Source organism: Ambystoma mexicanum, chromosome 10 (genome assembly GCF_040938575.1).
Source record: "Ambystoma mexicanum isolate Mex_15411 chromosome 10, UKY_AmexF1_1, whole genome shotgun sequence".
Lineage (NCBI taxonomy): Eukaryota > Metazoa > Chordata > Amphibia > Caudata > Ambystomatidae > Ambystoma > Ambystoma mexicanum.
Genome location: NC_090932.1, coordinates 1,004,223,711 through 1,004,251,108, shown reverse-complemented (window position 1 = coordinate 1,004,251,108; position 27,398 = coordinate 1,004,223,711). Strand labels below are relative to the sequence as shown.

General features: G+C 47.2%; 1 protein-coding gene across 3 annotated transcripts in view; it reads right to left on the bottom strand.

Annotated features, from left to right (window-relative positions):
- The window catches only part of CLCN2 (chloride voltage-gated channel 2), a 1,173,779-nt gene that overhangs the window by 213,608 nt on the left and 932,773 nt on the right, over positions 1-27,398 (bottom strand). For all 3 annotated transcript variants that reach the window (XM_069618787.1, XM_069618789.1, XM_069618788.1), the window contains exons 14-15: positions 14,383-14,493; positions 10,216-10,429 (exon numbers count right to left, since the gene is read on the bottom strand). In XM_069618787.1, coding sequence (XP_069474888.1) covers positions 10,216-10,429; positions 14,383-14,493 — 325 coding nt within the window. The remainder of the gene's footprint in view (positions 1-10,215; positions 10,430-14,382; positions 14,494-27,398) is intronic.

Below are 27,398 nucleotides of genomic sequence, written 5' to 3'. Positions count from 1 at the left end.
AGGAATTGAAGGAGAGCGGGGAGGCCAGAACGCATGGGAGGGATCCCAGACCGCCCATACCAGTCTCGGAAATGGCCCCAATGCCTGCCGAACACCTTCAGAGTGGAGGGTCTAAGAGCATCCATTATGGACTCAACTACAGGACCTGAGAACCCTGGAGATATCAGCCTAGACTGGACAATAGCCACACTGCCCATTGCATCCGGTGGACTTCCAACTGCAGATCCCCTTGAAGGGGACACGATCACTTCAAAACCAGCCAAGGTTCCTAGGACCGAAGCTCCAACAGAGAGGGGAACCAACTCCGGCGGGACCAGAACGGAGATAACAACACAGTCACCCTGGACTCTCTGATGCGCCGAGCCACCCGGGGCAGAAGGGGAATAGGCGGAAAGGCGTCCACCCCCAATCCCCTCGGCCTGAAAACCGAGAGCAGAAGAGGGGAACTTCTGCTGAGGCCGGGGATGCAAACAGGTCTAGAACAGGGGACCCTCATCTGACACAGGTCACCGCAAAGATCTGGGCCGACAGGACCAGTTCCACAGAGGAGTGAAACCGGCATCCGAGAAGATCCACTTGAACGTTGTCCACCCCCCTGATACGTGAGGTCACCAGAGACACCAGATGCGATTCCCCCCAGGTGCCTGTCAGTGCCGCCAGAGCATTCAAGGAGCGGGCGGAACCCCATTTGCGGTTGACATATGCCAAGGCCGTTGTATTGTCCGTTCGGACCAAAACCGACCGACCGTCCAGCAACTCATCGAAGTACACCAGAGCTCGGAGAATGGCACAACTCTCGCCAATTGGATGATCGATGGCTCTCCCCAGATCTCACAACCCTTGAGCTGAGAGGACCCCCAATGTAGACCCCCCAAACCCATTTTGCTGGTGTCGGTAGTAAGAGAGGCCACAGGAGGAAGGACCATGGACACCTCACCCTGTAGATTTGGAAACCCCCACCACCATAGCAGGGAGACTCGCAGCGCTGGGGACACTGAAATCAAAGCTTTGAAAGCTGAGACGTCGGGAGCCAGTGGGAGAGAGTATAAAACACCAGGGGACGTAACTGAAGACAGGCCCAAGGAACTAGAAAACACGAAAGACGCCACATGCCCCGTAACTTCAGCAACAGGCGAGCCGAGACATACTGCGTTCTGAGAACCCTGCCCAGAACAGCCAACAAGCAAGCAACGGACCCTCCCTAGGGACAGAAACACCCTCTCCATCCTGGTGCAAACCAGTCCCCCAATGAAAACTAGATCCTGAGAAGGCTCCAGCTGAGACTTCCGCCAGTTCACTAGCAAACCCCAGTCCTGCAATGCCTGGCAGACTAAAGGGAGATGAGGCAGGTTAGCCTGCCGACAGGACTCCTCGACCAACCAATCGTCCAGGTAGGTTGGACAGGAGGAGACAGGAACGGCAACTGATACCCCCCTCCGGAAGGATCCCATTACCCAGGAATCTGACTCCCACCAGTCCCATACACCTCAGAGAAGATGGACAAGAGGAGCCAGGGAAAACTGCAAGTCAATGCATCTGCGCCAGAGGAAAATCACAGGACGTTGAAGCAGGCCTGTGCCGCAATATAACAGCATGCTTGTCAGCCCACAAAAAGATCCGACCTATCAAAAGTAAGATACAGGACAGCCTAGTAGTCCAGCAGACCATGGCCCCCTCAGCCGACAGAGGAGCCACCAGGCTGGCGTCAATGGGCAGACTACTGTCACAAAGCGGGGCAATGCAATCCTTCCCGGATAGCAGCCACCAAAGGCAACCCCATACCTGGGGTATGCCTATACTGGAAAAATCACTGAAGGGACAGCCCCCTCCACCGGCACCAGGGGCTCTAAGAACCCCTTTAAGAATAGACATGTGCCACCATCTGCCATATTACTTCCATGCGTCTGAGAGGAGGCGTGAAAGCAACACGTCAGCACCGGAGGACCTAGGCCCTAAAAGAAGAGACACTGGGAACCCCCTGCGTGGCCGTTACTTCCATGATGCATTAGCAGTTTCTAAAATTCCATGCCGGACAAGGGAAAAGAAAATTAATCTCCTTCGTCCGTCCCCTGTGCAGTTCAGAGGAAGAGGACAGGACAGGACAGGACAGAACAAGGAGCCTGCGTCCATGGCTAGCACAGACCCAAACACACCACTAACCCGCCACGTGTATACACAGCACATGACTGAGAGGTGGCTTGAGCCCTGCATCAAGTAGCTGGGAAAGCCCCATGCTCTAAATGGTTCTCCTAAATGAGTCGGGGTTTGAAGGATGAAGAGCCGAGTCAGCCCCGCTGAGACTCAAACCCCCAAAGTGTAGACTATGCCAGGTTGCTAGCCTTCCGACTGTAAGATAGTGCTTGCAGCCGTGTCCAAATCTGCGCCGTTTTCACAGGCTGCACGCAGAGAATGCAGCTAACATCCGGTGCATTCTGGGCTGTGTGTGTCAGAGGAGTGGGTGGTATGTGACATGCCTGTTACAGAACAGAGCCCCCGCACTTTAAAAGACTCTCTGCCACTGTCTCCCCACGACAAGAAGGAGAGAGGCCTCACAACAAAGGGAAGGCCAGCCCATACTGCCAAGTGTTTGCCTTCATTTCGTAACGTCCCCACTTCTCAGTCAGAGCGTCTTCAAAGATGCAGCCGATAAAGTTGTGTGCACAGAGCACGAGGATACTGCCTGTTGAGCTAATGGGTACCCCTCCAGAAGGCACCAACCAAGAGGGAAAAACCAAACAAAACAATCCCCTAGGCAACGCCGCATCAAACAGGAGGCATGTCGTTGCACGGCCCCAACGGCAGGAGAATCAGGGCAAAAACATTCACAAAGCCCCCAACACCTTACCGCATCCCGGGCCCTGCAGGAGCCAGGCCGTGATGTCCTTGCGCCGGCCTAGAACCTCGCAAAACACAACCGGGCGAGGCACCAGCCTCCGTAAGGCACACCAAGGAGCCGGCATGAATGGGATGCCAAGATGGCCATACCAGCAGGAGAGGGGTAAAACAGCAAGCACAGAGCCCCCTCTCCTCTCCTTACCTTCCCCCGGGCCGTGCAGGACCCGGGACACAATGCCCATGCTGCGGTCTGGAGCCCAGCAAAGAACCGAGGGAGGCAATCCCGCTCAAATGGGACCACAAGCCCCGCATGCGAGCCAGGAGCAGCGCCGCACCTGATGGAGCCGAAGGCCCTGCCACACAGCCCTCCCAGGGGGCCAGCAATCGGTGCTCCCCAGTGCCCTGCACCGGGAAGAAAAAGTCCAACCTGCTGGAGGCAGGAAAAATTAAAACGGAGTGACGTGGATGTGGGGGAGGAGTTATATGGATTTAAAGAAATAGAAGAAGGTCCTGTGTCGGAGGCAGGGGCCTCATGAGGTAAGTACAGGGACGAGGAAGAGTGGGCGTGGAGGAAATTATCGGTACAATTCAATTGCCCATTAGAAGACAGAACGTTGTGGGCATTTTTCCTGAAATACTGAGGCAGATTTTCATAGACATGAGGGTAAAAGATGGGTTACGGGTTTGAGTGCAAAGCTTATGACCTGAAATCCAGCTGTTAAAGCCCCGATGACTTGACTGTCAACACTCAGTGGGTGTCCCTCCCGCCTGTTCACGCCATCAGCAGCACACAGGTGTAATCCCATCATGCAACATTGGAAGTAGAGACCTCACATCGGCCAGTAGCTCTGCAAGGCAGAGAGCGCGCGCTCTGAAAGACCTCACAGTGCTGTTTTCAAGCTGTGCAATGGCCGAGTGGATTGACCTTCGGCTGTCCAAGACTGTTTTTGGTGTCCACTGATCAAGGCTGCCCTGAGACTATGCAAAGTGAAAGGCTTCCATTTTGTGCATACGTGGAATCAGTTGGGGATACTTTGCGTGCTCTGAACGTGTGACGGTGGGGGAATTGTTCTCAAATGCCAGAAATAACGGTTCGCATTGAAGTTGCTCCTACTGTGTCCGCTGTCCATTGAACGAGGTGCAGGTGCATCAAATGTCAGGCGCCTAGGAAAACAATGACCAGTAACGCGGCACGCTGATACCACAGAGCCAGTCGCTATACACTCAAATAAAGCTCAAGCTAAAAATGACCATCAATAGGCCATGCCAGTATTGCCCGCCAATCAATATGGCATCCCATAAGTCAAGCAAAAAAAAATGGTTTTACAAGGCCATGTCAGTATTCCAGAGGCAAGCAACATGGCATTAAATCACAATGTTCAAGCAAAGGAACGGTCAATAACAGGCCATGCTGGCAGCGTGGAGCTAACCAGCATAGCACCAAATAACAAAATTCAAGTAAAAGAACAGTAAACAACAGTCCATGTCAGTAAGTCACAGCCAATCAATGCAGCCTTCGGAGGCAATCGACGCAGAATCAAAAAATAAGTCCAGCAAATAAATGGTCAGTAGCAGCCCATGTCAATACCATGGAGCCAACCAACATAGCATAAAATAACACAATCCAAGTAAAGTGACGGTAAGTGACTGGCCATGCTGGGAGCCCAGAGACAGTCAGTGGGGAGATTTATATTAAAAGCCAATGAACGCAGCTTCAAATAACAATATTGAAGGACTGTAAAAGAATGGCCACTCACCGGTCACGTTGGTCCTACAGAGTCGGTCAATATAGCAACAGATGACAAGTTCAAGCAACACCTTAACATAAAGCTTATAAATGCAGCAACATATGACAACGTTCCAATAAAAGAATAGCCATTTACAGGCCATGTGGGTTCTATGGAACCAATCAGCAGAGCACCAAATATCAAAGTGCAAGTAAAAGGACGGTCCATGATGGGACATGTTGTAAGAGTAATGCCAATTAACAGAACAGAAAACACCTTTAAAAATGATCTGCCACTAATCTGTCGGACCAAATGATGTAAGTATCAAATAAGAGAGTTAAATTAAAAGAGTGGCCAGTAATAGGTCAAGGTATAACATTTGTGCCAGTCAAAGTAGCAATAGCTACACTGCAGTCAGAAAATGGCCAGTAACTGGGCGCATCGGTACCACATAACAAAGGAATCACTGATCAAAAAACGTTTAAGTAAAAAATAAAAAAAAAACTCATGTGTAATCAGCACATACACCAGAAGGGAAAGTGAAAAAATGGTCAGAAACACCCAGTATCACTAATGAGGAGCAATTTAATCGAGACTCAAACCTAACCGACCCAGCAAAGAATCACTGTATACAAAACAAATCATGTACCATGCAGTAAACCAAGGAACTACCCAACACAAAGAAGTAGTGGGGGTGTCAACCCCTCACAACATACCACCAAGAGGACAGACTCCACTGACTGAAGCAGCCCCACAGAACATAACCGGAAGACATCACCAATGTAATCATGAAGAGATGACATGGCTCAACACACACATACACACAAACACACACATTAGACATGAAGCACACGCATTACTGCATGAAGCTATGCAGACACTTAGGCCGCATTACTCCTAGGCACAAAGACTCTTATGACTCACTTAGCTAGTTGCACAATAACAGACAAACTGCTTACTGACGCTTAAACACAACTAACATGAACAGCCATGTAAATCAAGATGGAAATGTAAGGAACGCAAGGAGGCAATAGTCAGACAGACAAAAGTGACCACAGTTCAAGGGTGTTTTTTGAACTTTCGCAAGGGTGCGATAAATGCCTATCTAAACCTAAATCTACAGATGGGAACAAGCTACGATCATCAAATAATAATAACAGTCCTACTGGAGTCTTGTCAAATTAAAAGGGCCTATACTAAAAAACCTGTTGCCAATCCTTACCACTAAGTTACAAAATAATGTTGGGTAATGTTCATGAAAAAGAAAGAAGTGTTCACAAAATAATATGTCAGGTTGCTCGGGCCGTTGGCCTCCCTTCCCCACGTTTTTAGCACAAGGCAAGGCAGGTCACTCGAGCAAAGCACACACTCTGGCTTCTGCGGCACAAGGATATAGTTCAATTTTCCCAGTTCAGGACCTTCAGTGTCCAAGTCTCTTTGCTTCTCGCAAGTCTCTTGCTGCTGAGGGCCTGCTTGATCAGAAACAACACATAAAAGGTTCTCCTCAATATTCAACTTAGGTGTTCACCCTGGATCCCCCTTCGTCGGGCTCAGATCCCTTTCAAGCAAGGTACAATTAGCCTCCCTCTGCCGGGCACGGACCAATTTGGATTTACTTTGCACTATCGAAGACTTTCGAATGTGCACTTGGTTTAGTTTGATCAGTGGCATGCCCACTTCGATTTCAATATTTCTCTCACACTCAGCATCAGTTGGATACCTAACAGACTTTCGAATGAGTACCCACGTGGTGCCAGACCACTCTGTGTATGGCATCATTTCTTGGTTTCCCAAACTTCAGTTACATAGTTCAACTATTTCTTTTAACTTTCAATGGTATTCGCGTTGCTTATCCCAAATGCTTCACACACTGTTCTGTTTATGCAATGTTGCCACTTGCAACCTTGGTTCAAAACACAAGCTGGTTTGGTATCAGTCTCGCTGACTCACCGGCTGTGCTTTCTTTTCGGACAATGCTTTATTGTTGGAGCCAAGGACAATACTACAGTTGCAATTGCTCCTCCACGCCTTGGTTATCGACACAAGAGAGCCCCGGGTACCTCCGACGGACTGTGCAGGTTTGATCAGCCTTAGTTCCTGTTCTTCGGTTTCTTACTTTCCAAGGTTCATGAAAGTAATGGTCTCTATAAGCCAAGGGTGCTTCCCTCCCTGCAACCCTCTCCGGTCTCGCCGTCTTTCTCCTTTTATTAAACTTCGATCTTGGAACTGCTGTTTCATTGTGTGTTTTGGCTCGCTTAGAGTATGCTTCCGTGCTCTGCCTTTTATCTGTGTGGAGAAAGTGTGATGAAAGTCACATGTGTTTAATGATCCGTAATTGCCTCACAATGGCATTGGGACATGTCAGGTATACGGCTCTGGTGTTAGTGCGTTGTCGCTGACGGTGAACTATCCGTGAGAAAGTCTTTGTGTCGGGAAAGAGTGGGGTTGAATTCCTAGGTATCCTACCTGGTAGAATGGGGAAAAGGTGTTACAAGGAAGGGGATACTGCGTCTCACCCTCCGGCATCCCAATTCCACTCACCCAATTCCTCTCCCAGAAGACCCCTCATCCAGGTGATCCTCCCACACTGGTCCACCCCGAGGAACTGGATCCTAAAATGATAGCCGTGTCCTGGCCGCCTGGATGAGAGATCCCCAGGGACTAGCGGGAGAGGCCTGACACACTGATCTCCCTGAGAAACGCAGACCAGACTGGCAGTGCAGCTATTGTGCACAGCTCTGCCAAGGACACCAGGAGTGAGAATGTTTTGAGTCAACAGAAAAGATAGGACACCTGCAAGGGCAAGAAGCTGAATATTCTCATGAATCCAAGCAGAGATACTCAAGTTTACCGTCCCAACACTCGTGATCTGAACCTGGGAAACAAAGCACATTTATTCAAGGCAGGCAGAGACTGTTGTCCCCACCAAAATGAAGACAGAAGATACAAAAGTAACACAGCATGATGCTGGAAGCTAGAATGTCCTTGCTCATGGCCAGAGGAGTCATAGAGTTGTAACCTTATTGGGAAAAGGAGGCACTCTGGGGCCCTCCTCCCCACCCCTCTTTGTGCTCATGTGTTGGTAATTTTCCCACACAATGGCCAATCCTCACCCGTCTCTAACGCTGCTCATAATCTGTTGCAGCAGCCACTCACACCACACTAGCATGACATGATCTCACTTGCAACATATTGTATGTGGTCCCAGAAGGAGTTACCAGATATGACCGGAGCAATTAGATCCTCTATCCCCCATAGAATGTAAGTCTTTCTATACTGTTCACCCAATCCCGTTTCACCTAAAGGTTTAGAATGCATCTTTTGTTTGTGATGTCACTGGGGCTTTAAAACCCCCATGGCAGGCCTGTTACTGTGAGAGAGAGCTTTGGAAATCATGCGATATTTGCTTTGCAATCCCTGTTGCAACAACCTTTAATAAAGTGAAAGGTTTGTCACATTTCCGGACACTTCAGATTCATTCTGAGTGTGGGGGATTTTCTCTGGCCCAGTTCCTCCTCCTGAACTTTAAAAAAGCTCTAGCAAAAAGAATGCTAAGCAAACACATGCAAACTTAACTGTTGTTTTCACAGCCTTGCTGATTTGCTGGCAGTTAAAGTGTTTAATGTCCGACCACCAAAAACTGATCCTAGAACCACAGGGGCGACATCGCAGACACTGGCATCATCATCTCTTCTGAAAATGCACAAACCCCTCCCCCCACATTACGCATCGGGAAGCCACTCCTAGTTGCAGTACTACTAAAAAGCAAAATAAAGGCACGTCTGCGCCACTCTCGCCAGAAGCACAATTGCTGCAGAGGAAAAGGCAGCAGCTCAGTCTTTTTGGCATTAAAGGGACAGCTCTCCTGTCCATATGGCCACATAAGGGCACGATGGTGGATGGGGGTAGCCAGTTGGGTTTGGGTTCAACCTGGTTGTTCTGGCCACAGGCAGGGAAGCAGTGACTTTCATAACTGAAACGTATACTGATAGATTGCACTCAGTTAAATACAATGTTAGTACATCCTGAATTTCAAAATATTAAAAAACCTTCCTAGAATATGCCAGTGAGGGTAGTATTAATGGGTCTACTAGCCGCTGCCCATCAACAAACACTGTAAAATGTTTGCACACTAAAACATTTGTGTAAACAATGCCACACTCACAAAAGGATTAATCCAGTGCTAATTCACAATGTACATTTGTATCAAACTTAGGAGCAAAACAGACAAATAAAACACTCATTCTTAATCGAATTTGTAAATTGTATAAAATATATCTTTTACATTTTTAGTAAAAGAAAGGAGAAAAGTAAATTCTAGAAACAAAGATTTTTTTGTCAAGTACAGCAAATATCAACATAATAATATATTCCTTTGAGTTGTACACACCAGTACATATTTAGACCAACAGCCAAACATAGATATTAGAAATTATAAAACTAGGGACGATATCTTCGAATATCTCCACAGCTTGCCTTCCCCGACATACAAATACATTGATGTTAGATGTCCCGTGGTTATTCTGAGATATTCTTAAAACTCAACTTGTTTCAGGATTTCCCCTTCCTCAAGTAAGATATTGTAATCCCCTTTATATATTCTACCAGATCAGCAGGGTAAATACATAAAACGTTCCCCCAAAACATTGCTCGGGAAGGATCAGTGCTTTACTTTTCATCCTTGGAACAAAACATCTACACATTACTGTGTATGTTGCTGTTGGTTGCTCATGGAAAGTACTTCGTTATTTACCCTGCTGTACAACTCCAAAGGATCCACTATTATTTTGATGTATGTTGTACTTGACAAAAAAAATCTGTTTCTAGAATTTACTTTTATCCTGTGTTTTACTAAAAATGTAAAGAATATATTTGATGAAATCTACAAATTTGATCAAGAATGAGTGTTTTGCTTGTCAGATTTGTTCCTAAATTTGGAACAAATGTACACCTGTGTGAATGAATCGGTTATGTTTTTTTTCCGAAAACTTAAGCAAGGACTGTCTTGCCATCTTTGGAGAATCTTGTTTAGCAAAAAGGACACATGCAAGAGTTTGCACGTGCCAGGGATACTGCGAAACTCAGGGCTCTTGAAGCCCTGGACTCTGTCTGCATTTGTGGGTCAGGGGGCATTTAGCATTAAGAATTTGGATGAGCAGGGAGACTTATGTGCGGACCAGTGGGTGAAAGTGCTTTGCAAAGATCCAAGGAACGTTTCTCTGCATCGACATGAAGTAGGGGTATTGTTTTGCACGTGATTATTATGCAATGGCACATTACAAGAACATTCTGTTATTGCGTGTATTCAATAGCTTATCTAGCAAGTAAATTCAGTTACAATGTTATTTGTTGAGATAAGGAGGGTGGAGTGGAGTGGAGGAAAGGAAGGATCCATGCATGGAGTTTGAATTGGGGTGTGAGGGTGGCTGGGGGGGGTCAGAAAAGGTGATGGGGCAGAGGGAACATCATTCCACTACTTTCTTTTTTAAACACTTCGACCACTGATGCGCAGCAGAACCAGGAGTACAAAGGGTCACATTAACAGAATCGGGCATACGCGGGCCTTCTCGAGTCCTTCACGCCCCTTGTGGCCATGATTGTGCCACTGAATTCCTACTGGACTGTAACCTCTCCCTGCCCACCATATACTTACTCCTGGTGACCCCAGCCCAGCTCCGGCAGATACGGGAGCTTCTTGATCCGGATGATGCTGTCATAGAGTGATGGCTGCAGGCTTTGTGCCACGGCGTTGGCCAGGATCACGGCGATCATCACTGGCAAGATGTGGGAGATCTGGCCGGTCAACTCAAAGACGATGACTGCCGTGGAGACTGTGTGGGTCACTGCACCGGAGAGAGCAGCGGCACCTGCCGGGGAAATTCAGAGAGGTAAAGAGTGAATATGGGATTGAGAAAGAGAAGAATGGCGGGTGAGAAAAACAACAACAAGAGGAAAAACGGAGCGAGGAGGAGAAAAGATTACAGTTTAAGGGACAACAAATTCGGGTGCAGATTGCTCTGTAGAAGAAGGATACAGAAACACAAAGAAAAGGGAAATATAGCAAGTATGAAATAAAATAGGAAGGTAGAAGTTAAGAGAAGGGAAATATGCAATTCAGGTGAGAGCTAAAGTGGAAACATGCATTTCTGTAGCCCTCATGCTAGAACTGGCTGTGCTAATCAAAGTGATGTGCAGATTCCAAAGTGCTGGTCTCAGTCAGGAGTGTATGTCTGATCCCGAACCTCTCCTGTTCCAGTAATATGCAATAGGACAGGGATAGGGCAGGCATCTGCAACCTGTCACTCTGTGGATTTATTTTTTACTTTGACCCCCATGACCCCTCACCATTGCTGAAACTGGCTAGATCTGACGGGAGGTGTAGTCCAAAACATCTGCACACCCAAAGCTTGAAGACCCATGCCCCAGGAGAGGCCAGTCAGTCGAGTTGTCACTGTAAGGTAGCCTCTCTGCCCAATAAGAGGAGAGCCACTAAGACTTCAGGAATGTAGGAGAAATTGTGCACAGCCATTTTGGTCTTTTGCATTTGTTCTTGACTGCACACTTCATAAAACTGGGCTGACATTTTCTTTTATGTCTGATCTGTTTCAGGGAACAATTGAAAACGACTCTTTAATAAATACCTTGTGGAAGTCACATGCAAGTCCACACTCATGCAAACTCATCTCAGTGCAGCCTCCTTCTCCACTAACCACAACACCCTTCTCCTCCCCGGTGTAACGTGCCTAACTGGATAAACGCTCTGTATAACTCACTGAGATGTGGTATGCTACACCAAGGCTCTGCAACCTGTCGTTCTCCAGAGGTTTTGAACTACTACTGCCATCATCTCTCGCCATCACATTCAATTGAGAGGGACCATGGGAATTGTAGTATAGCATCTGGACAGACTCAGGTTGCGGTCCCCTATACTACACCTTGCACACCTTCTTGCCAAGGAAACGTACTAGGCCAATGGGACGGGAGGATAGCTCTGTGGCAACGCGCAGGTCTTGGAAGTAAGACCACACTGAGCAAACACAGGTTCGAATCCCGGACCCGCGCTTGGGAGAAAAAAGAAAGAAAAAAAAAACGCGTTATAAATAACCTACCCTTCCACAATGAAACTAGCGCCTAGATACCTATGGGTTATGTGCGCTGTAAAAAAATGCAAAAATACATAAATAAAAATAAATAAATGTCTCTTCTCACAGCACTCTTTGCCCCCTCCTTAAAAGTCGCATCCTTAGCTATCTTTCCTATAGCTGTGATCCAATGGGCTTCAATCCTAATCTCCTAATAAGGCACCACAAGAGTGGAGCTCCCATGTTCACCTCACCCAAAGCTCTGCTGAGATATCATGGAGTCTACCCTTTGCTTACCTGAATGCTTTCATCACAAAAAGCATTCATCTGCACATATAGCGAGATGAAGAACGTTTCTGCATTTCTCTGTATAGTTCATGCAGTGAATGTGGCCATCTCTTCCCTGGCCTAGGTGCCAATGCTCCTTCATGGGTCGGGGGACTGGTTGCAGTCTCTAGCTTCCTTAGAAGTCTCCAATAAGACTCTTGTCCATGGAGGATGATCATCTACAAAAATGTTACTTTTGGCTCTTAGGTGGCGCTTAAGAACCATCTATGAGCAGAAACTACTTCATCAGAGTACAGATGGGAAGGAGATGTGAGGAGTGAGACACAGCTCGTGGGTGTTTGGTTATTTACTCAACCATTGACTGTCAATGGCCATGCACATTCCCATGGCCATTCCGACCCACTAGCTGCCCCAATTCACCCAAAGCACATTCTCCTGGGAACTGTTTGAGATAGATTTATCAAGCAATAACATCAAACTTTGTTCAGTAAAGGTCTATGATTGTTATTTCTAAACAGTCTGTTTAGAGAGTAAATGATTTAGTAACAGCAATAAATGCACTATTGGTATAAAACATGTCTTTAGCAAGTGTGCCTTCAGTCACTTGACTTATATGTAGTGAATCTGCATTAAAAAACAAGCTTTGGCAAAGACAGCGGTTTCTGCCCAATGTCTGCTGGTTTAATGCCACATATTCATACCATTTCCAGCTGTTGCCACCCTATGGCAAGGTAGTACCAACATGTCACTGGCTGGCAAATGCCTATCACAGCTTCAGCCCACGCTTTGCCAATGTTCGGTTATATTTCCTATATTAAGGAATCCCCATTAAATGCAGGATTCTATGCAAAGGCAGCACTCCTGGTAGAGTGCCAGTGCAGTGCTTTGGGTTAAGGCTCGAGTATGCAGATGATAACACATTTTCACGTGTTGTCTTGAAACTCTTGACGACCAACTCAGCTCATAAGGAAGGAGTGTTTATGTGATTAGAAAACTGACTACTAAGTCAACCAACTGGCTGGATTACCTTTACTCACACGTGAATGTCAGCAAAAGGAAACCAGGACTTCTAAAAGTATCTGCTACAACTGTTTCAAGCAAGGCCTTGGTATGTAAGGTGACGTGTCAGAACGAATAAGTAGCACTGCAGGCTCTTCCTCAACCTTCTCTGACCACCCCTGACCCCCGTATTTTCAGTTTACCATCCTCTCTTCAGATTGCTTTCATGGCTTGCCATTTCTCCAAGGTGGCAGCTTTGTTCCTTGTCTCTTACTCGTGCAGTCTGACCTTACACCCTCCTGCTATTGACCTTTCGACCAGTTTTACAGAAATCCTTCCACTCATTTTCCTATGTTCTGGTCTCCTCTCTCTGCATTGCTTGTTCCCGCTACCCCTCCCTTCTCCCTCACTCCCTTTTCCCAGTTGTTCTGCCTCCTTCTCTCCCCATGCCCATTTTCTGCCACCCTGTCTCTCCTTCCCCATTTTTCTGTGTCCCCTTTCCCGGGTTTTCTCCCTATCCATCCTTTCCGCCTCACACTCTGCAACTTTCCAACTCCTTTTCTCATTCTCCCTCCCCCTCTTTGCCCTCCCATCTCCCCTTTTTCCGCACTCTCTGCCTCAATTTCCTCCATCTTCTCAATGTCCTCCCGCTCCAAGCCCACATTTGATGATCCCTAAAGTACATTTGGTGATTCTGAAATTGTCTCTATCTTTCTCTGCCCACGTCTCTACTGTGATCCCTACCCCCTCTTTCTGTATTACTTTCAATTCTTCAAGCTACTTTTTTTTGTTCTCATCTCGGCTTCTGGAAACCAACATATATTTTAAAACGTTCTCCAACTCAGTCTTACATAGTACCTGTAATCCTTCTCCATCTCTTGGAGATCTGGCTTAAAATCTCTGCTCCTATTTGGTTCAAATCAATTTTTAACGGAAGCAATGGTCTTGCCCCCCCCCCCACGCTCCCTCTTCCTTTTTATTCTGCCCGACCACTCCTTTCACTCTTCCTATCTGCTGGTGTCTCGTTGTCGCTCTTTCATTTTTAAGTTAAAGGCCAATCACCTATTTAGGAAAGTCACCATAATTACTCTTATTCTGAATGGTATTCGAATACTTAGGGCCTCATAAGTAGCATGGAGAGGATGGTAAATGCATGCACTACTTTAAATAGCACATCAATATGAGCTGGGAGGACACAGGACAGTTACTTCATGGGGCGCATTGAAGGTACTGCATGAAGCGTGATTATCCAATTTTAGGTTTCTCCATAGATGGAAGGGATGGAACAATTGACCAAAGTGCTGCTAGCAAGGATGGCAGGACGACAGAAGAGAGAGCATAAAAAAGAAAATTACAATGAAAGAGGAGACCAGAAAGGAACTTGGCGCGTAGGAGAGAGAAGGTGAGAGAGCGAGCATGTACGACTGAACAATCTAGATGAGATCCCTTACCTACCACCGCATAGCCACCGGGGACAATGCGGTACGTATTCCCATCTGCATGGATGCCATCGGGAAACCAAGCTGCCATACTCTCACCAATAAGGCGCCCAAAAGCTGCACCTGGAGGAGAAACAGGAAGTGTGATGGGATGAGCTACAATGGGGGAAGGCGGGGTCAAGAAATACAGCGAGAATGCAAATGAATAACCTGCCCACACATTATGGGTGGAAGAAGGAATCCATGTTTTCACCTGGAGGACAAACTATAAAATTGATACTAATAATTATTATTTGATCACCCAATTAGAAATTGAATCTAAGAGAAATGTTATTTCTGATACAGAGCTATACTAGCATTCAATGTGTGGTTGTAATTTGGATAGAATTGTTTATGTGTAAGAAGTAGATACCACAGCATTTCCTGGGAGACTTAATGCACACCCAATTCTTCTTAATGCTCAGAGTGGAGTACTATTTCTTCATTTGATGCATCCGTTAATATACACTTGATTTACAGGCATACACATCAACGTACATTTTAAAAGCACATAACGAACCCACATTTCAAAGATATGACATTCAAGCATAGTGAAAGAAAACAAAGAGATCATCCCTTTAATGGGAGCCCTATGTCAGAGCAAAACATTTCCAATCTCACTGCCATCCTTCAATGTGCAGAAATGCGGTTTGATTTAGCGGGGATCTGCAACCTTTGGCTACCAGATATTTTGGACTACAACTCCCATCAGGCACAGCCAGTCTGGTCAATGGTGACGGATAGCAGTTGCAGTCCAAAACAACTGGAGAGTCGCATGTTGCCAGACAGCTAGTCTAAAGCAACAATGTTCTCAGTGTTAAGCAGTACCTGCAGCATAGTTTAAAATTAATTGCAGTTTTCCGCCTCCAATATCACATCTTCTGTTTGCAATTTTCAAAAAGTTCAGCAGAAGTCCCAGCTTGTCATTTAACAACACTTGCTGTCATTTTAATTAGCCCATAGCACAGACATGCGACAATTGCAGGAAGACAGCCACCCAACAAATGCCCTCATGAGATACTCAGCGTGTTTACAGTGAAACCCCCTGTGATGCTGGAATGCATCGGAGGGACAGGGCCTCCGTATCCTTGTCCTTTACTGCTTTTTATCATGTGTTCTGTTGTGTTTTCCGCACAGGAGTTCATGTGGGACTCCTGGCGGTGCAGCTCTCTCTCTTTTGGTTTGGTGAACAGACCCATGGGATATCCTTATGGCACCCATGGGTAGGGGTGCAACCCTGTGCCCCTAGTGTATGTTTTTGGGCACCTGTGTATGGCCCACAGAGCAGGGTACGGGCTGGTGGCAGCTCTGTGCTGAAATGACTGGTGCCCTGAGCGTCCTCCATTTTGGGATGCCCAGGCCATGTCATTGGAATCGGTAGATTCCTGATGGAGACAAAATGGCCCCCATGGCCTCTTGCCTTCCATCACCTGTTACCTTGATCTTCCCAAAGTCCCGGGAAGCCTGCCTCTGTCCCTTCCACCTGACTGGCTGTTGGGTGGAAGTTCCGTATATGGTAGTGTGAGGAAGTGCCGACCAGACTGGCTGGAGCATTCTCAACGACCGTATGTTGTGGGTATGCCTATGGGTGGGACCTGGATGAATGGATTGTGTGACAAATATCCATTCTACGTTGTGGCTGTCTAGTATCTGGTGGTTGACACAATGGTGGAGACAGCCCTGCCCCGAAACCGGTATGAATGCAGCTTGGAGTGTTGAATGGCTTGGTACTTGTCCCAATACACATAACTTGTTGTGAGTGTCTGGAGAGAAGTGAATGGCCTGAATACCTCGTGTGCCTGATTGGCTGCCTGCCTGCATGAATGCCCGTAGTCGTGGTTGGATGCTTGAGTGTGACCCAGCGGAATGAATGGGAGATCAACAGTATATCTGGGGACCTCTCACTGCTAGGAATCGTGTTCAGAAGCTGAAGTCCACTACGATGAGTAACTGGAGTAACTGAAGCTTGATCCTGAAGCCCTGCTGGACAAGAAGAATTGCTGTTGCTCTCCTACACAATCTGAAAGCTGCTGTTCTTCAAGAACTGACCCGGAGAGGACCTGGTAAGGCACCCTCTTCCCCAGCTACGAGGGACCATCGTGCACAGCTGATCTTTGCCTAAGCTCCCTGGTAGACAGACCTTTGACAGGCTGCCGACCCGATACGGGGATTGCTGCGGAACTCCAAGGAGAAGCGCCCGGACTGTTGTCCACCACTGTCGCCGACCACCGTTGCCGACTGGAGCAGCCGAGCTCACATTGCCTAAGAACTTAAGTGATCCAATGACGCTCTTGTCCGCATCATCGCCGCTGTATGCTGCTGGAGAAGGCCTGACCATCGACGCGCCGAGGAGCATCCACTGGTGGGTTTCCCGCCACCCAAAGACCACAGAGACGCCGACGACTCAACGCCCTTGCTGGGCCACAGTTCTTCAACTCTTTGAGGTCCAGAGCTATCGACGCCGAGGTGCCCCGCACGCCTCTTCCTTGCAGGACGTTTACGCTTCCCCATCAACGAGCAACGCAGAAACGACGCGGCCACTTCACCGTCGTAGCTCGACCTGTTCTCCGTCGGACGTTCGACGACCCGTGACTCCTGCCTGAAAGGGAGGACACTCAAGAAGGGTTGTCGATTTCCCTGACGCGGAACGCTACAGCACCACGGTACTTTGGGGTTGCAGAACTATTGGGAGGTCTAGGGGTGAACAATATATGGACTGGGCTTGTATCTTCTACAGGTTGCCCAGGTGGGGGGATCTCCACACAGAACTGTGTCTAGTGGTAGGAGCCAGCATTCTGCCAATTGTTCAACCATCTTGCTTTCCTTCCTCTCTCTACTGCTGGTTTCCTCTTTCTTTTGATCTGTGTGTCATTCTGACCTTATGCACTTTAATAAGATCGAGTAATGTTAGTGGTACCACTTTAGACTTTTACATATTTACTATTGTGGATTTTCGGAGTACAAAGTGAGTTATAGTGATTGTGTATATGACCTTAAATATTAATCATATGAAGACTGTGTTTTAACTGATCCAGTGTGTGGACATTCCTTCGTGGGTGTTCGGGGACTACACTGTGCTTAAGAACCAGCTCGCATCACCTCCCGAGAAGCTAGGCCTTGATTGTTCGTCCATTGCTACTGTAATTGAGAATCTTGGCAGGGGTCTCTGTCCCTCCCCTCTACCACAGAGAGAGCGGAAGTGCAGGCCCCCCTCCGGTCTTGACAGCTGGTGGCAGCGGTGGGATACTTACGGTTTTAAGACTCAGTGTATAACCGTGCCACTTACGAAGGATATCTGCACTTTGTTAAATTAAGGTTTAGTCATGTACAAGATAACTGCATTACAAGCAATGGAATCTATTGCGAATGGTAAATTGGCTCGGATGAGCTCAGAGTGCTTGTGAAGCCAGGGAATTAGACTTTGTGGATAAGTCTAGGACCGAGCTGATAGCTACCCTGGTGGACTACCAGATCGATTGCGAAACTCTTGAAGGGAGGGATGCAACCAATGACGACTCTACCCCGGGGGTTGTCGCCGAAACTGATTCTGGGAATGCCACCATTCCTGCTGCCTCTGTTCCGAACCCCAGCAATTCTTTAGAGCTTGAGTTATTGAGGATGAAGTTAGCCTTTGAATATCGCAAGTTGGAACTAGATGCTGAGCTTAAGAAAGAGGAGTTGGCACAGCAAGTGGAACTCAAAATTAGGGATCTTGAACTCAAAGACAAGGACACTGAATGTCAGTGAATCCAGCTAGAGAAAGCTCGAGTGGAGACTTCAGTGAAACCAGTTGAGTGTGTCAGGTCCCCAGCAACCAAGTTCATGAAAGATTTGGTTGGTGTGTATGCGGAGGGTTCTGATATCCTCCAAGGGATTGAAGCGTTTGAAATGGCTTGTGCAATTCACGATGTTGATAAGAGAGAAGTGTTTGTTAAGCAGAGTGCCTCAAACTGGATATGACTGTATTCTGAAACTGAGTGTGGAAGAAAGGGATCAGTATGAGTGCATGAAGTCTGCCTTAATCGCCAAGTTTGGCAAAACGCCTATCCAATATCTTAAACGGTTCAGGGATTTTAAGAAACGAGAGAATGTGTCTTGGGTTGACTGGGTGAGTGCTGCGCACATGAACATGATGGGGTGGATTTATGGTTACAAAGTGAAAACGTTTGTTGAATTGTCTCACCTCTTGTTTTTTGAGCATTTTTCGGAAGCCTGTTCACCAGAGCTGCGTCAGTATGTTGCTGACCAGAACACTTTGGACCCCTTTAAGCTGGCTAGGTTGGCTGACAAGTGGGTCTCCCACCGGGTGTCGCCTAGGGACTCCAGTGGGAAGGACAAGGATAAAGAAAAGGGGGCCTCTAAGAAAGCTGAGGAGTCCCAAAAGCAGTCACAGTCGGGTAAACCAAAACCTTCCTCTCCGAAGACCCAAAAACCTAGTGGGGATAAGTCTGTTGTGGGTGGGAGTAAGAGTAGTGGTCTGCCTGCTGCAAAGCAGGGTCCCAGTGGTTCCAGTATCGTATCCCGCACGTCCGGCACATGCTGGGATTGGGGGGCTCTGGATCATCAAAGGGGTGACCCCAAGTGTAAGGGTAAGGCACTTGGAGTCCAGGCTGTCAGCCTTAACTATCCCTACTCCGTACCTGAGGTGGAGGCTAGCGTCCTCCCCTCCTCTACTGGGATCACCTTCAGTGCTCCTGTAGAGATTTCCTTAGTGTCCCTTGGGGCCTGGGACCAGTATGCAGAAATACTGGCGACTATCCCACAAAACACTCATAGGTTTTTGAGAAGTGTCCTCTTGAATGGCCAGCCTTCTACAGGTTTGAGAGACACTGGGGCAAGCATGACAGTGGTGGACAGGACCCTGCTCAAGCCAGAGGACTATGTAGGTGCTCCTCTGAGAACCACCAGGTTAGCTGGCGGGCCTCCCAAATGATCGGCTGTAGCCTTAGTCAACATTACGATTGGAGACAAGATAGCCAAGCTTCCGGTCCTGGTTCAGGACAACGTGCCTGAGAACATTTTGTTGGGAAACGATTTGGTCGAGTTGGGGATGATCACGGATGGTCTACCCATGGCTGCTGTGGCAGTCAACCAATCGCAGGTCACACAGGATCTGGCTGTGAGCCCGGTACCCTTGCCGATGGGGAAACCCAAGGCAAGAAACGGAGGAGTAAGAAGGCCGCCTCTGTGGAGGGAGCCCCTACTCCTCCTCCCGCTGTTCCGACAGCACCCATTGGGATCCATGCTCCGGACGGGCTGGGTCCAGTGGTAAATCCCGTCTCAACTCCTGTGGGAGACGAGCCAGAAGACTTTCCTGTGGGAGAGGCTCTTAACCCGGAGGATCATCCCGACCTCCAATGCTTGTTGGCTGAAGGGGGACCCTCCTGGGCGGACTTCTGTAAGGGACAGAGAGAGTGCCACTCTCTCGAGGGTCTAAGGACACAGGCCCTGTCCCAGGCCCAAGGAGAAGTGCCTAGGACATTTCGGATTTATTGGGAGGGTGAGCTCCTTGTTAGTGAACCCACTAAGCCTGAACCTGGTGCCCTCAAGAGGTTGCTGGTACCCCAGGTTTACAGGCCCTTCCTGCTGCAGTTGGCGCATGAGGTGCCCTTGGCTGGTCATCTTGGTATCAAGAAGACTAAGCAGAGGCTCTCTGCCCCTTTCTACTGGCCACGGATGAGAGTAGAAGTGGAGTCCCACTGCAGGACCTGCCCAACTTGTCAGTTGTCTGGCAAGACTGGAGGCAGAGTCATCGCCCCACTGCAACCGTTGCCAGTGGTGGACACATCGTTTGAGAGGGTGGGCATTGACATCATCGGTCCCCTTGACCCTCCCACGTTGGGTGGACATCGGTTCATCCTAGTCTTGGTAGATCATGCCACCAGGTACCCCTTGTGGCATGATTACGGTTACGGCCAAGGAGGTTGCCAGGGCTCTCCTGGGCATTTTCACCAGTGTTGGATTCCCTAAGGAGGTTGTCTCTGATAGAGGATCCAACTTCATGTCGAGTTACATGAACACCATGTGGAAAGAATGCAGAGTAATTTACAAATTCTCCACCTCTTACCACCACAGACCAACAGTTTGGTTGGGAGATTTAACAAAACTCTCAAGGGCACGTTAGGCCCTTTGGAAGAGCCCCTCAGGAAGAAGTGGGATCTTCTCCTGCCATGCCTGCTGTTTGCTTACAGAGAGGTACCTCAAGAGGGTGTCTGGTTTCAGCCCCTTTGAGGTACTCTTTGGGCACCCCGTGAGGGGGACCCTCGCCTTGATCCGAGAAGGTTGGGAGGCCACCCCTCCAGGTCCCGCCAAGCAAGTGGGGGACTATGTGTTAGGCCTCAGACGGAGGATGACACAGATGATGGGTCAAGCAACAGCGAATCTTAGTGCCAGCCAGGAATTGAATAAGTACTGGCATGACCTTAAAGCATCGCAAGTGGATTGGACTCCGGGACAGGAGGTCCTCGTGATGGAGCCTACCAAGCCTCGGGCTTTGGCAGATAAATGGACTGGACCCTTCAGGATAATCTCCAAGATGGGCGAGGTCAATTATCTGGTTGACATGGGAGCCTCTGGGTAAGGAATGCCGTGACATGGGCCGGACATTTGCAGAATCTGAAGGAGCTGGGGACGGTCCACAATAAGTTGGCCTTGAACAAATCAAAAACCGAACTGCTGGTCATAGGCTCTCCACATAGCATTAACAGACTTGGTCCACAATATGATAACTTTCAGTTGGGAGAAGAATCCATTAAACATGAAAACATTGGGAGTAACCTTTGATCAACACATGACCATGAAACAGCATGTTAGCAGTCTTGGCTCGTCATGTGCATACTATATTAAACGTTTAACACATCTAAGGCCTCTTATATCGCAGGATAATGCAGAGACTATTGCTAGAGCAATAGTAGGCTCAAAAATAGATTATTGTTCTAGCCTTCTTATGGGACTTAATAGGTCCGACTGTAGTAGGCTGCAAACATGTCAAAATGGGGCTATTAGAGCGGTCATGAAACTTAAATACAGAGATAATGTTACGACGGCAAGACGAGAGCTCCACTGGCTGCCCGTAGCATCCAGATTTCTCTTTCGAACTCTGACTATCGTACATAAGTGTAGATCCGTAACTATGCCGGGATATCTGCAACAGCTACTCTCTACGAGAAATAACATGAGAACATTAAGGTCAAATAATCTGCACCTTTTGTCTGATCCAAAGTGCCGCACTGTTAGAGTAGCCAATTCAGCCCTCTTTTTCAATGGACCAAGGGCCTGGAACGCCCTCCCCTTAGAGTTGAGATCCATTGACTCACTAGAATTATTCAAGAAAAGATTGAAGACCCATCTCCTCAATTAAATGGTTCTGAGATGTTTCCAAAAATTAATTTTCTGCGGCTCTGCTTATGGATTCTCCATTTTTGTTTCTTGTTGTATATGTCATGTCGTGCCCTCACGCCTTCGGTTCTATGGATGGGCTATACAAATGCATTAAAGTAAAGTAAAGGACGGCTTCTTTCACACGGGTTCACGTTCCTTCGAGACAAACCACGATTCTCATGGGGTCTTCATTGTAATTGTCAGCCTGTAACTTTCTGGCTAGCAGGGACTCCCAATGACACAGAAATCATGAGGATCCTACCTTCTAGAAACACTGGGAAGGGTTGTTCTCTAGTACTATCCAAATTGCCATAATTATCAAACACAATTTCCTTAATTATTTAGATGGTTCTAATGTGTATTCCCTTGCTGTGAAAATGCTGGCAGATTCCTCCATCCGATGGGAGGACTGGATTAGCCACGGATTTGATATCTTGCATTGGCTAATTCGATGTCTGCATCATTCAAACTAAAGCTCAATATGGCAGCCATTTCCAAAGTGCTTAGTCTTGGTTTTTAATGGATTTAAGTAGTGTCACAGAGGGCACAGAGCAGGGACATGACATAAAGGCACGTTGATTGGCATAATCCAAGTGTTTTATTGAATTTGCAGGGAACGCTGGGAGACAGGTAGGTGCAGGAAACAACTACAACTAGCAGGGGTGAGCATGGGAAAACTGTAGGCTTGAGTGAAGTGCAGTCAATCTCACTACGGGCGTTAACAACCTCATGCCTAGACAGGGAAGTCAGTATAACAAAGAGGGGATTCTCTCCCAAAAAGAAAAAAAGAAAGAGGTGCTAAAATGGGAATCACGACTAAAGAAAATCTCTCTTAATATCCTGGGTTGGTAGAGTCCTGACACTGCTCTAATGTACAGTGAAACACCCTTGTCGTTGGGTTTTGAGGGATTCCAGAGTACGTGATGGGGGCACTCCGAGGCAAACACGTCCCAGACTTGGCAAAGTCTGAAATGCTCCTCCAGAACTGCAATCCAACCCTGGATCTTTCTTACCATTGGTTCCGTCTCTCCAAGTCTTTTAGGTACTGGATGGGGAGTATGCTGCTGCCTGACCACTTCCCCTTTCAAGTGTCCTGATCCATTCCGGACTACCCCTGTTGTAGCCTCCATGTTCTTCACTGAGATTGTACAGTCCTTTACCTATTCCCACATGTGATGTCTACCTGGACGAGTTGGTCCCCCAAAGGATTCCTGGTCTCTGTGGCTAGTAGGGGGTGCCTGCTCTCTTTCTGCCTCCTCAGGTCTTGAAATGTATCTCTCTCTATAGCTTTTCTCCATCCTCATTCCCGATTAATGAAGGTCTTTTCCTCATCCAAACTCCTTGATCTTCCTCTCTAGGTAACGCTCCACCTTCACCATTTTCCTTAATAGCCCTCTCTCCAGATGGCACACAATCTCCCTCCAACGTCCACAATGGTCTCCATCCAATATTCACAATCACACTCTCTGGATCGTAGCCAGTCTTCTTCCAACCTCAATATTCTCCATCCAACCTCCTTTCACAGTGCTGTGTTTGTTGTGGTGGCGGTGGCACTTTAGAACATAATTGTTCCATCAATCACGTTCTTACTAGAACCGTCATTCACAGTCTAGTTATTTTTCCGAAGATAATGCCCCCCTTTCAAATAGCTGTTTTTTGGCATTCCGACACCAGACCGGTGCATTGCAACCCCTCGATTCTTGACCGGGTAAGACATGGTTTTCACCCTTCCCGTGTAACCGCAGTCCCTGCCCGTTTCCTCTCCTTTCATCATTCCTGTTCCTTGTTCCCTCTCCACTGCTTCCTTTCTCCCTCGTTGCTGCCCTCCTATATTCTGCTGTTGTTTCCTATGTTTGGATCCACACCTCAATCTGTCATGGGATCCCTGCTTCCTGTGCTCGGATTCCTGTTTTCTGTGCCTGGATCCATCTCTTACCTACATCTTAGATTGGTACTGCCAGTATAATTTAACTCAAGTTGGAAGCTTCAGTCCTAGTCCACAGTTTTATTTTGTTGCCTCATTGGCTTTTTCCTCCAGTCTGCACCAGTTAATGTACCTGTTACTTTAGCCAATGTTGTGGCGGCAGGAAGGGAAAGGCCTTACCTATTTGATGAATGACTCAGAAACCAAAGACAGGCAAGAAGAAACAGGCAGCATCCAGTAAGGACATCCACATAAGAGGTTGCCGGAGACACGGGTGAGACCTCCTCAATAACTCCCTATCCCGTAGGTAGTCAATCTCCTTACAACCTCAATACACTCCCCACTCCAATCTCCCCAATAGCTCTCTCTTCAGATGGTACCCAGCATCATTCCTGTAACTTCCTCCCTCCAACCTGCAGATATTTCCCCCAGCCCCCCTCTCAGTAGACTTCTAGCTCATCAATCTGCTCCAAATATGTTTTACAGCTCCTTCTTAAACACCCCACACTCTTTGACTGAGCCATCTAGATTTTATTGTTGGTATCTCATCAAATAGGGTGGTACTTGGGGTCATGGAATGCACCCCTGAAGTTTGGGCTTGACAGTTGTGAGCTTATTTAGCCACTTTCATATTTTCTCTCATCGCCTCCTGGCATTCTACAATCTCCTCCTCCTGGTATAGCCCTTCCCCCTTACTCTCTCAAACCACTACCTAATGTTTCCCAACCTCCTCTTCACTATCACCAACTCCTCCTGACCAGCCTGGTCTCTCAATCCCTTCTTCAATTTCCTTTCTACCTCCAATCTCCTCTGTGTACAATTTTAGCTAGCCAATCGGCTCCAACCTTCTCACTCCAGTTCTTTCTCCAAACTCTGACCTTGCCAGTCTGAGCCTCAAGGCTTTTGTAGCCATGTAATCCCTCCCCTTGGGCTGGGCGCTTTGTGAGGGTCTGTATCTGTGTCCTAGAATTGGTGAGGGTCTAGTATAGGCTGCCCCTAATAGACTCACCTGCTCTGGGATCTGGAGGCTATTCACGTCTTTATTTGTCCTGTCCCCCATAATGGAATCTATCCCCCCCTCTGCTGCTACTCCAGAGCGCTACCAGGGCATCAGCATGTGAAAATAATATTTGCAAATACTGTAAAAGTCTCTTTAAACATGATTTTGAAAGGAATGCGTTTCTCTAGTAAAATTGCAACTTTGTATTACCCGTGAGTGAAAACGTTGCCATTTGACAATGGATGGGTAATACTATGATATGTAAGTGGAAATGTTGCCAGTTTATAGTGAAATGGCAACATTGTATCACTCACTGGAATGAGCGACTCGGAGAGCACTTTTTGGGACTTTGAAGTATGATTTTCTTTACTGCAGGGTTCTCTGCGACCGTATCAAGGGCTGTTTGATGGGTTTCTTTGCTGCAATCCTGAATGTAAACCAGACTTTGGAACCGTTTTATCACTCTGGGACTTTGGGTCTGGTTAGTAGTAGCTTCAGGATGCTGTTTAACAAGGGAAGGGGCCTGTCTATCTTATTTCCACCACTATAGATTTTCCGCAGAGGGGGGGTTTTGCTGATCCCTGAGGGCACAACACTGGTGGGTCTGAGAGGATGGAAATACTTTGGGCGATCCAAGGGTCCTACCTTTTTTCTTTAAAGGGCCAGTACCTCAAGTAAGATTGCCCTTGTCATTGTCCCCACCCATGTTACTGGTGTAAAGCAGGGCAATCAGGGAATCTTCAGTGTTGCAACAAGGCAGGGAAATTCATTGCAGATGTTAACCCGGAGCAAGCCAAAAGAGAGGCGATCAGCAATGAGGAGGCATTAATGAGAGAGCACAGATGGGGAACATTACACGAGCTGGAAAGGAATGCCATCAAAACAGTTTAGTGAGTCAGAGCCCAGGAGAACTCAGATAATGGTGATGAAGAATGCTAAGACTGACAAAGGGGAAAAACATCCTGTAATCGAAACCCGAGCCAGGCGAGTACAGCCATGAGTAGTAGTAAAAAGATACATTCTGGGCAAGAGGAAACAAGGAAGGCAGCTGGAAACAACCATGCAGAAGCACCTGGAGCATATCAAGTGCTGGCCGGGATTACCACAATAACTAATTGTGGGCCCAAATAACTGGACAGACTCAAAGAACATGGCAAAGTACTACTTCATTATCAGTTAAATAAAGTAGGGCAATCTGGCAATCATAACAAGTCGTAGCTTGCACACTCTCAAATAATCTCAGTTACACAAAGGCTTAATACCTCAATATACATCAGCTATGACGTCACCCTACGTGACAAATAGTGCATACCTATCAGGCGGAGGGATAGGTTAAGAGAACATATAGAACTATAGCTTATTGAGGTGTTAGTAACATTAATGGCTGCCGCTTATCAAATAGGCATGCCTTGAACAACTTCTAACCATACAGATAATAGTAGAATAACATCAGCGGATTGGCTTCTGCAACAATGTATAGTTCATCATTGCATAGGCCATCGTGATTGGTTGGCACTCTCTTCCAACCTTGGACATTCGTCTTGTTAGCAGAATGGAAGCAAAACGAAACCCAGGTGCAGAGAACATCAGAACAGGTGCAGAGAACCCAGGTGCAGAGAACATCAGAGAACAGCCCATTTGACCAATTAGCCTACCATCTCTCATCAATAAGGCCCTAAACCAAGGCCTCTTCTTTGTAGTTGACCTTGCTGACTGTTCTCTTCTCCAGAACTTTTATGGGAAGGTACATTGCTATCTTCATCTGGAGCGTTATGAATAGGCCTTGTTTTCCGGTCTTGCACCACGAGTGAGGAGACCATGATTTGTCCATGTTTGTCCTCCTATTTACTGATATTTGTTTAAATTATACTGGGTGCGTTTACTCTTCCTAGCCTCTGCAGACTTGGTTGCTACTTCTTGCATATGTTTGCTGCATATTTAACGGTGCAATACTTGGCACTCAAAAATGATTACACCTTTGCCTAATCTAAGAGAAATATGTCTTACATACATGGCTCATCCTAATCGAGTCCTTTTGTACCTTGCAGTTGCTTCTCACTGTGGCATCCTTGATCCTTGGTCAAACAAATATTCTTTGTTCTTGAGCGAACTGTATTCCAGTGTCTGTCAGCTCTGCAGCCTTGGTCTTCCTCCTTGGGGTTTTTAACTTAAATTATACAAAAACCGACGTTCATCTTCTCATCATGGCTGCTTTAGCCATGTTATATTGTTTACTGTGGAAATCTTCTATATGTCTCATCTAGCTTGCGTTTCTGCATATATATATCTACTGCATCTCTTCTTACTTCACTTCTTAGTGTATATGATTTCTTTGTATACACATATTCATTTACTATGTTACTTCAGTTAAAACCTTTTTCTTTAGGTATTCGCATATCATTTCAGTGCGCCATCGTCTCTTCTCTTCATGACGACACTTTACACCCGTCAGATTTTACTTATAGTTCTTCTATGTTCCGTGGTGTCTGCAGACTTCCTTCTACCACATCAGTGAAGGGGACATTCGGTACGGTTGTCTGAGTGCATAATGTCTTTCATAGCTTTGATGTGGTATTGGGATGATACCAGGTGTCATGCTCTGTGGTTTCTTGCAATTCTTCCAATATGATGGCGGCAAAGGGGTGGGCTCCATGACTGACGTGTACATCTGCTTTTCTACATTCC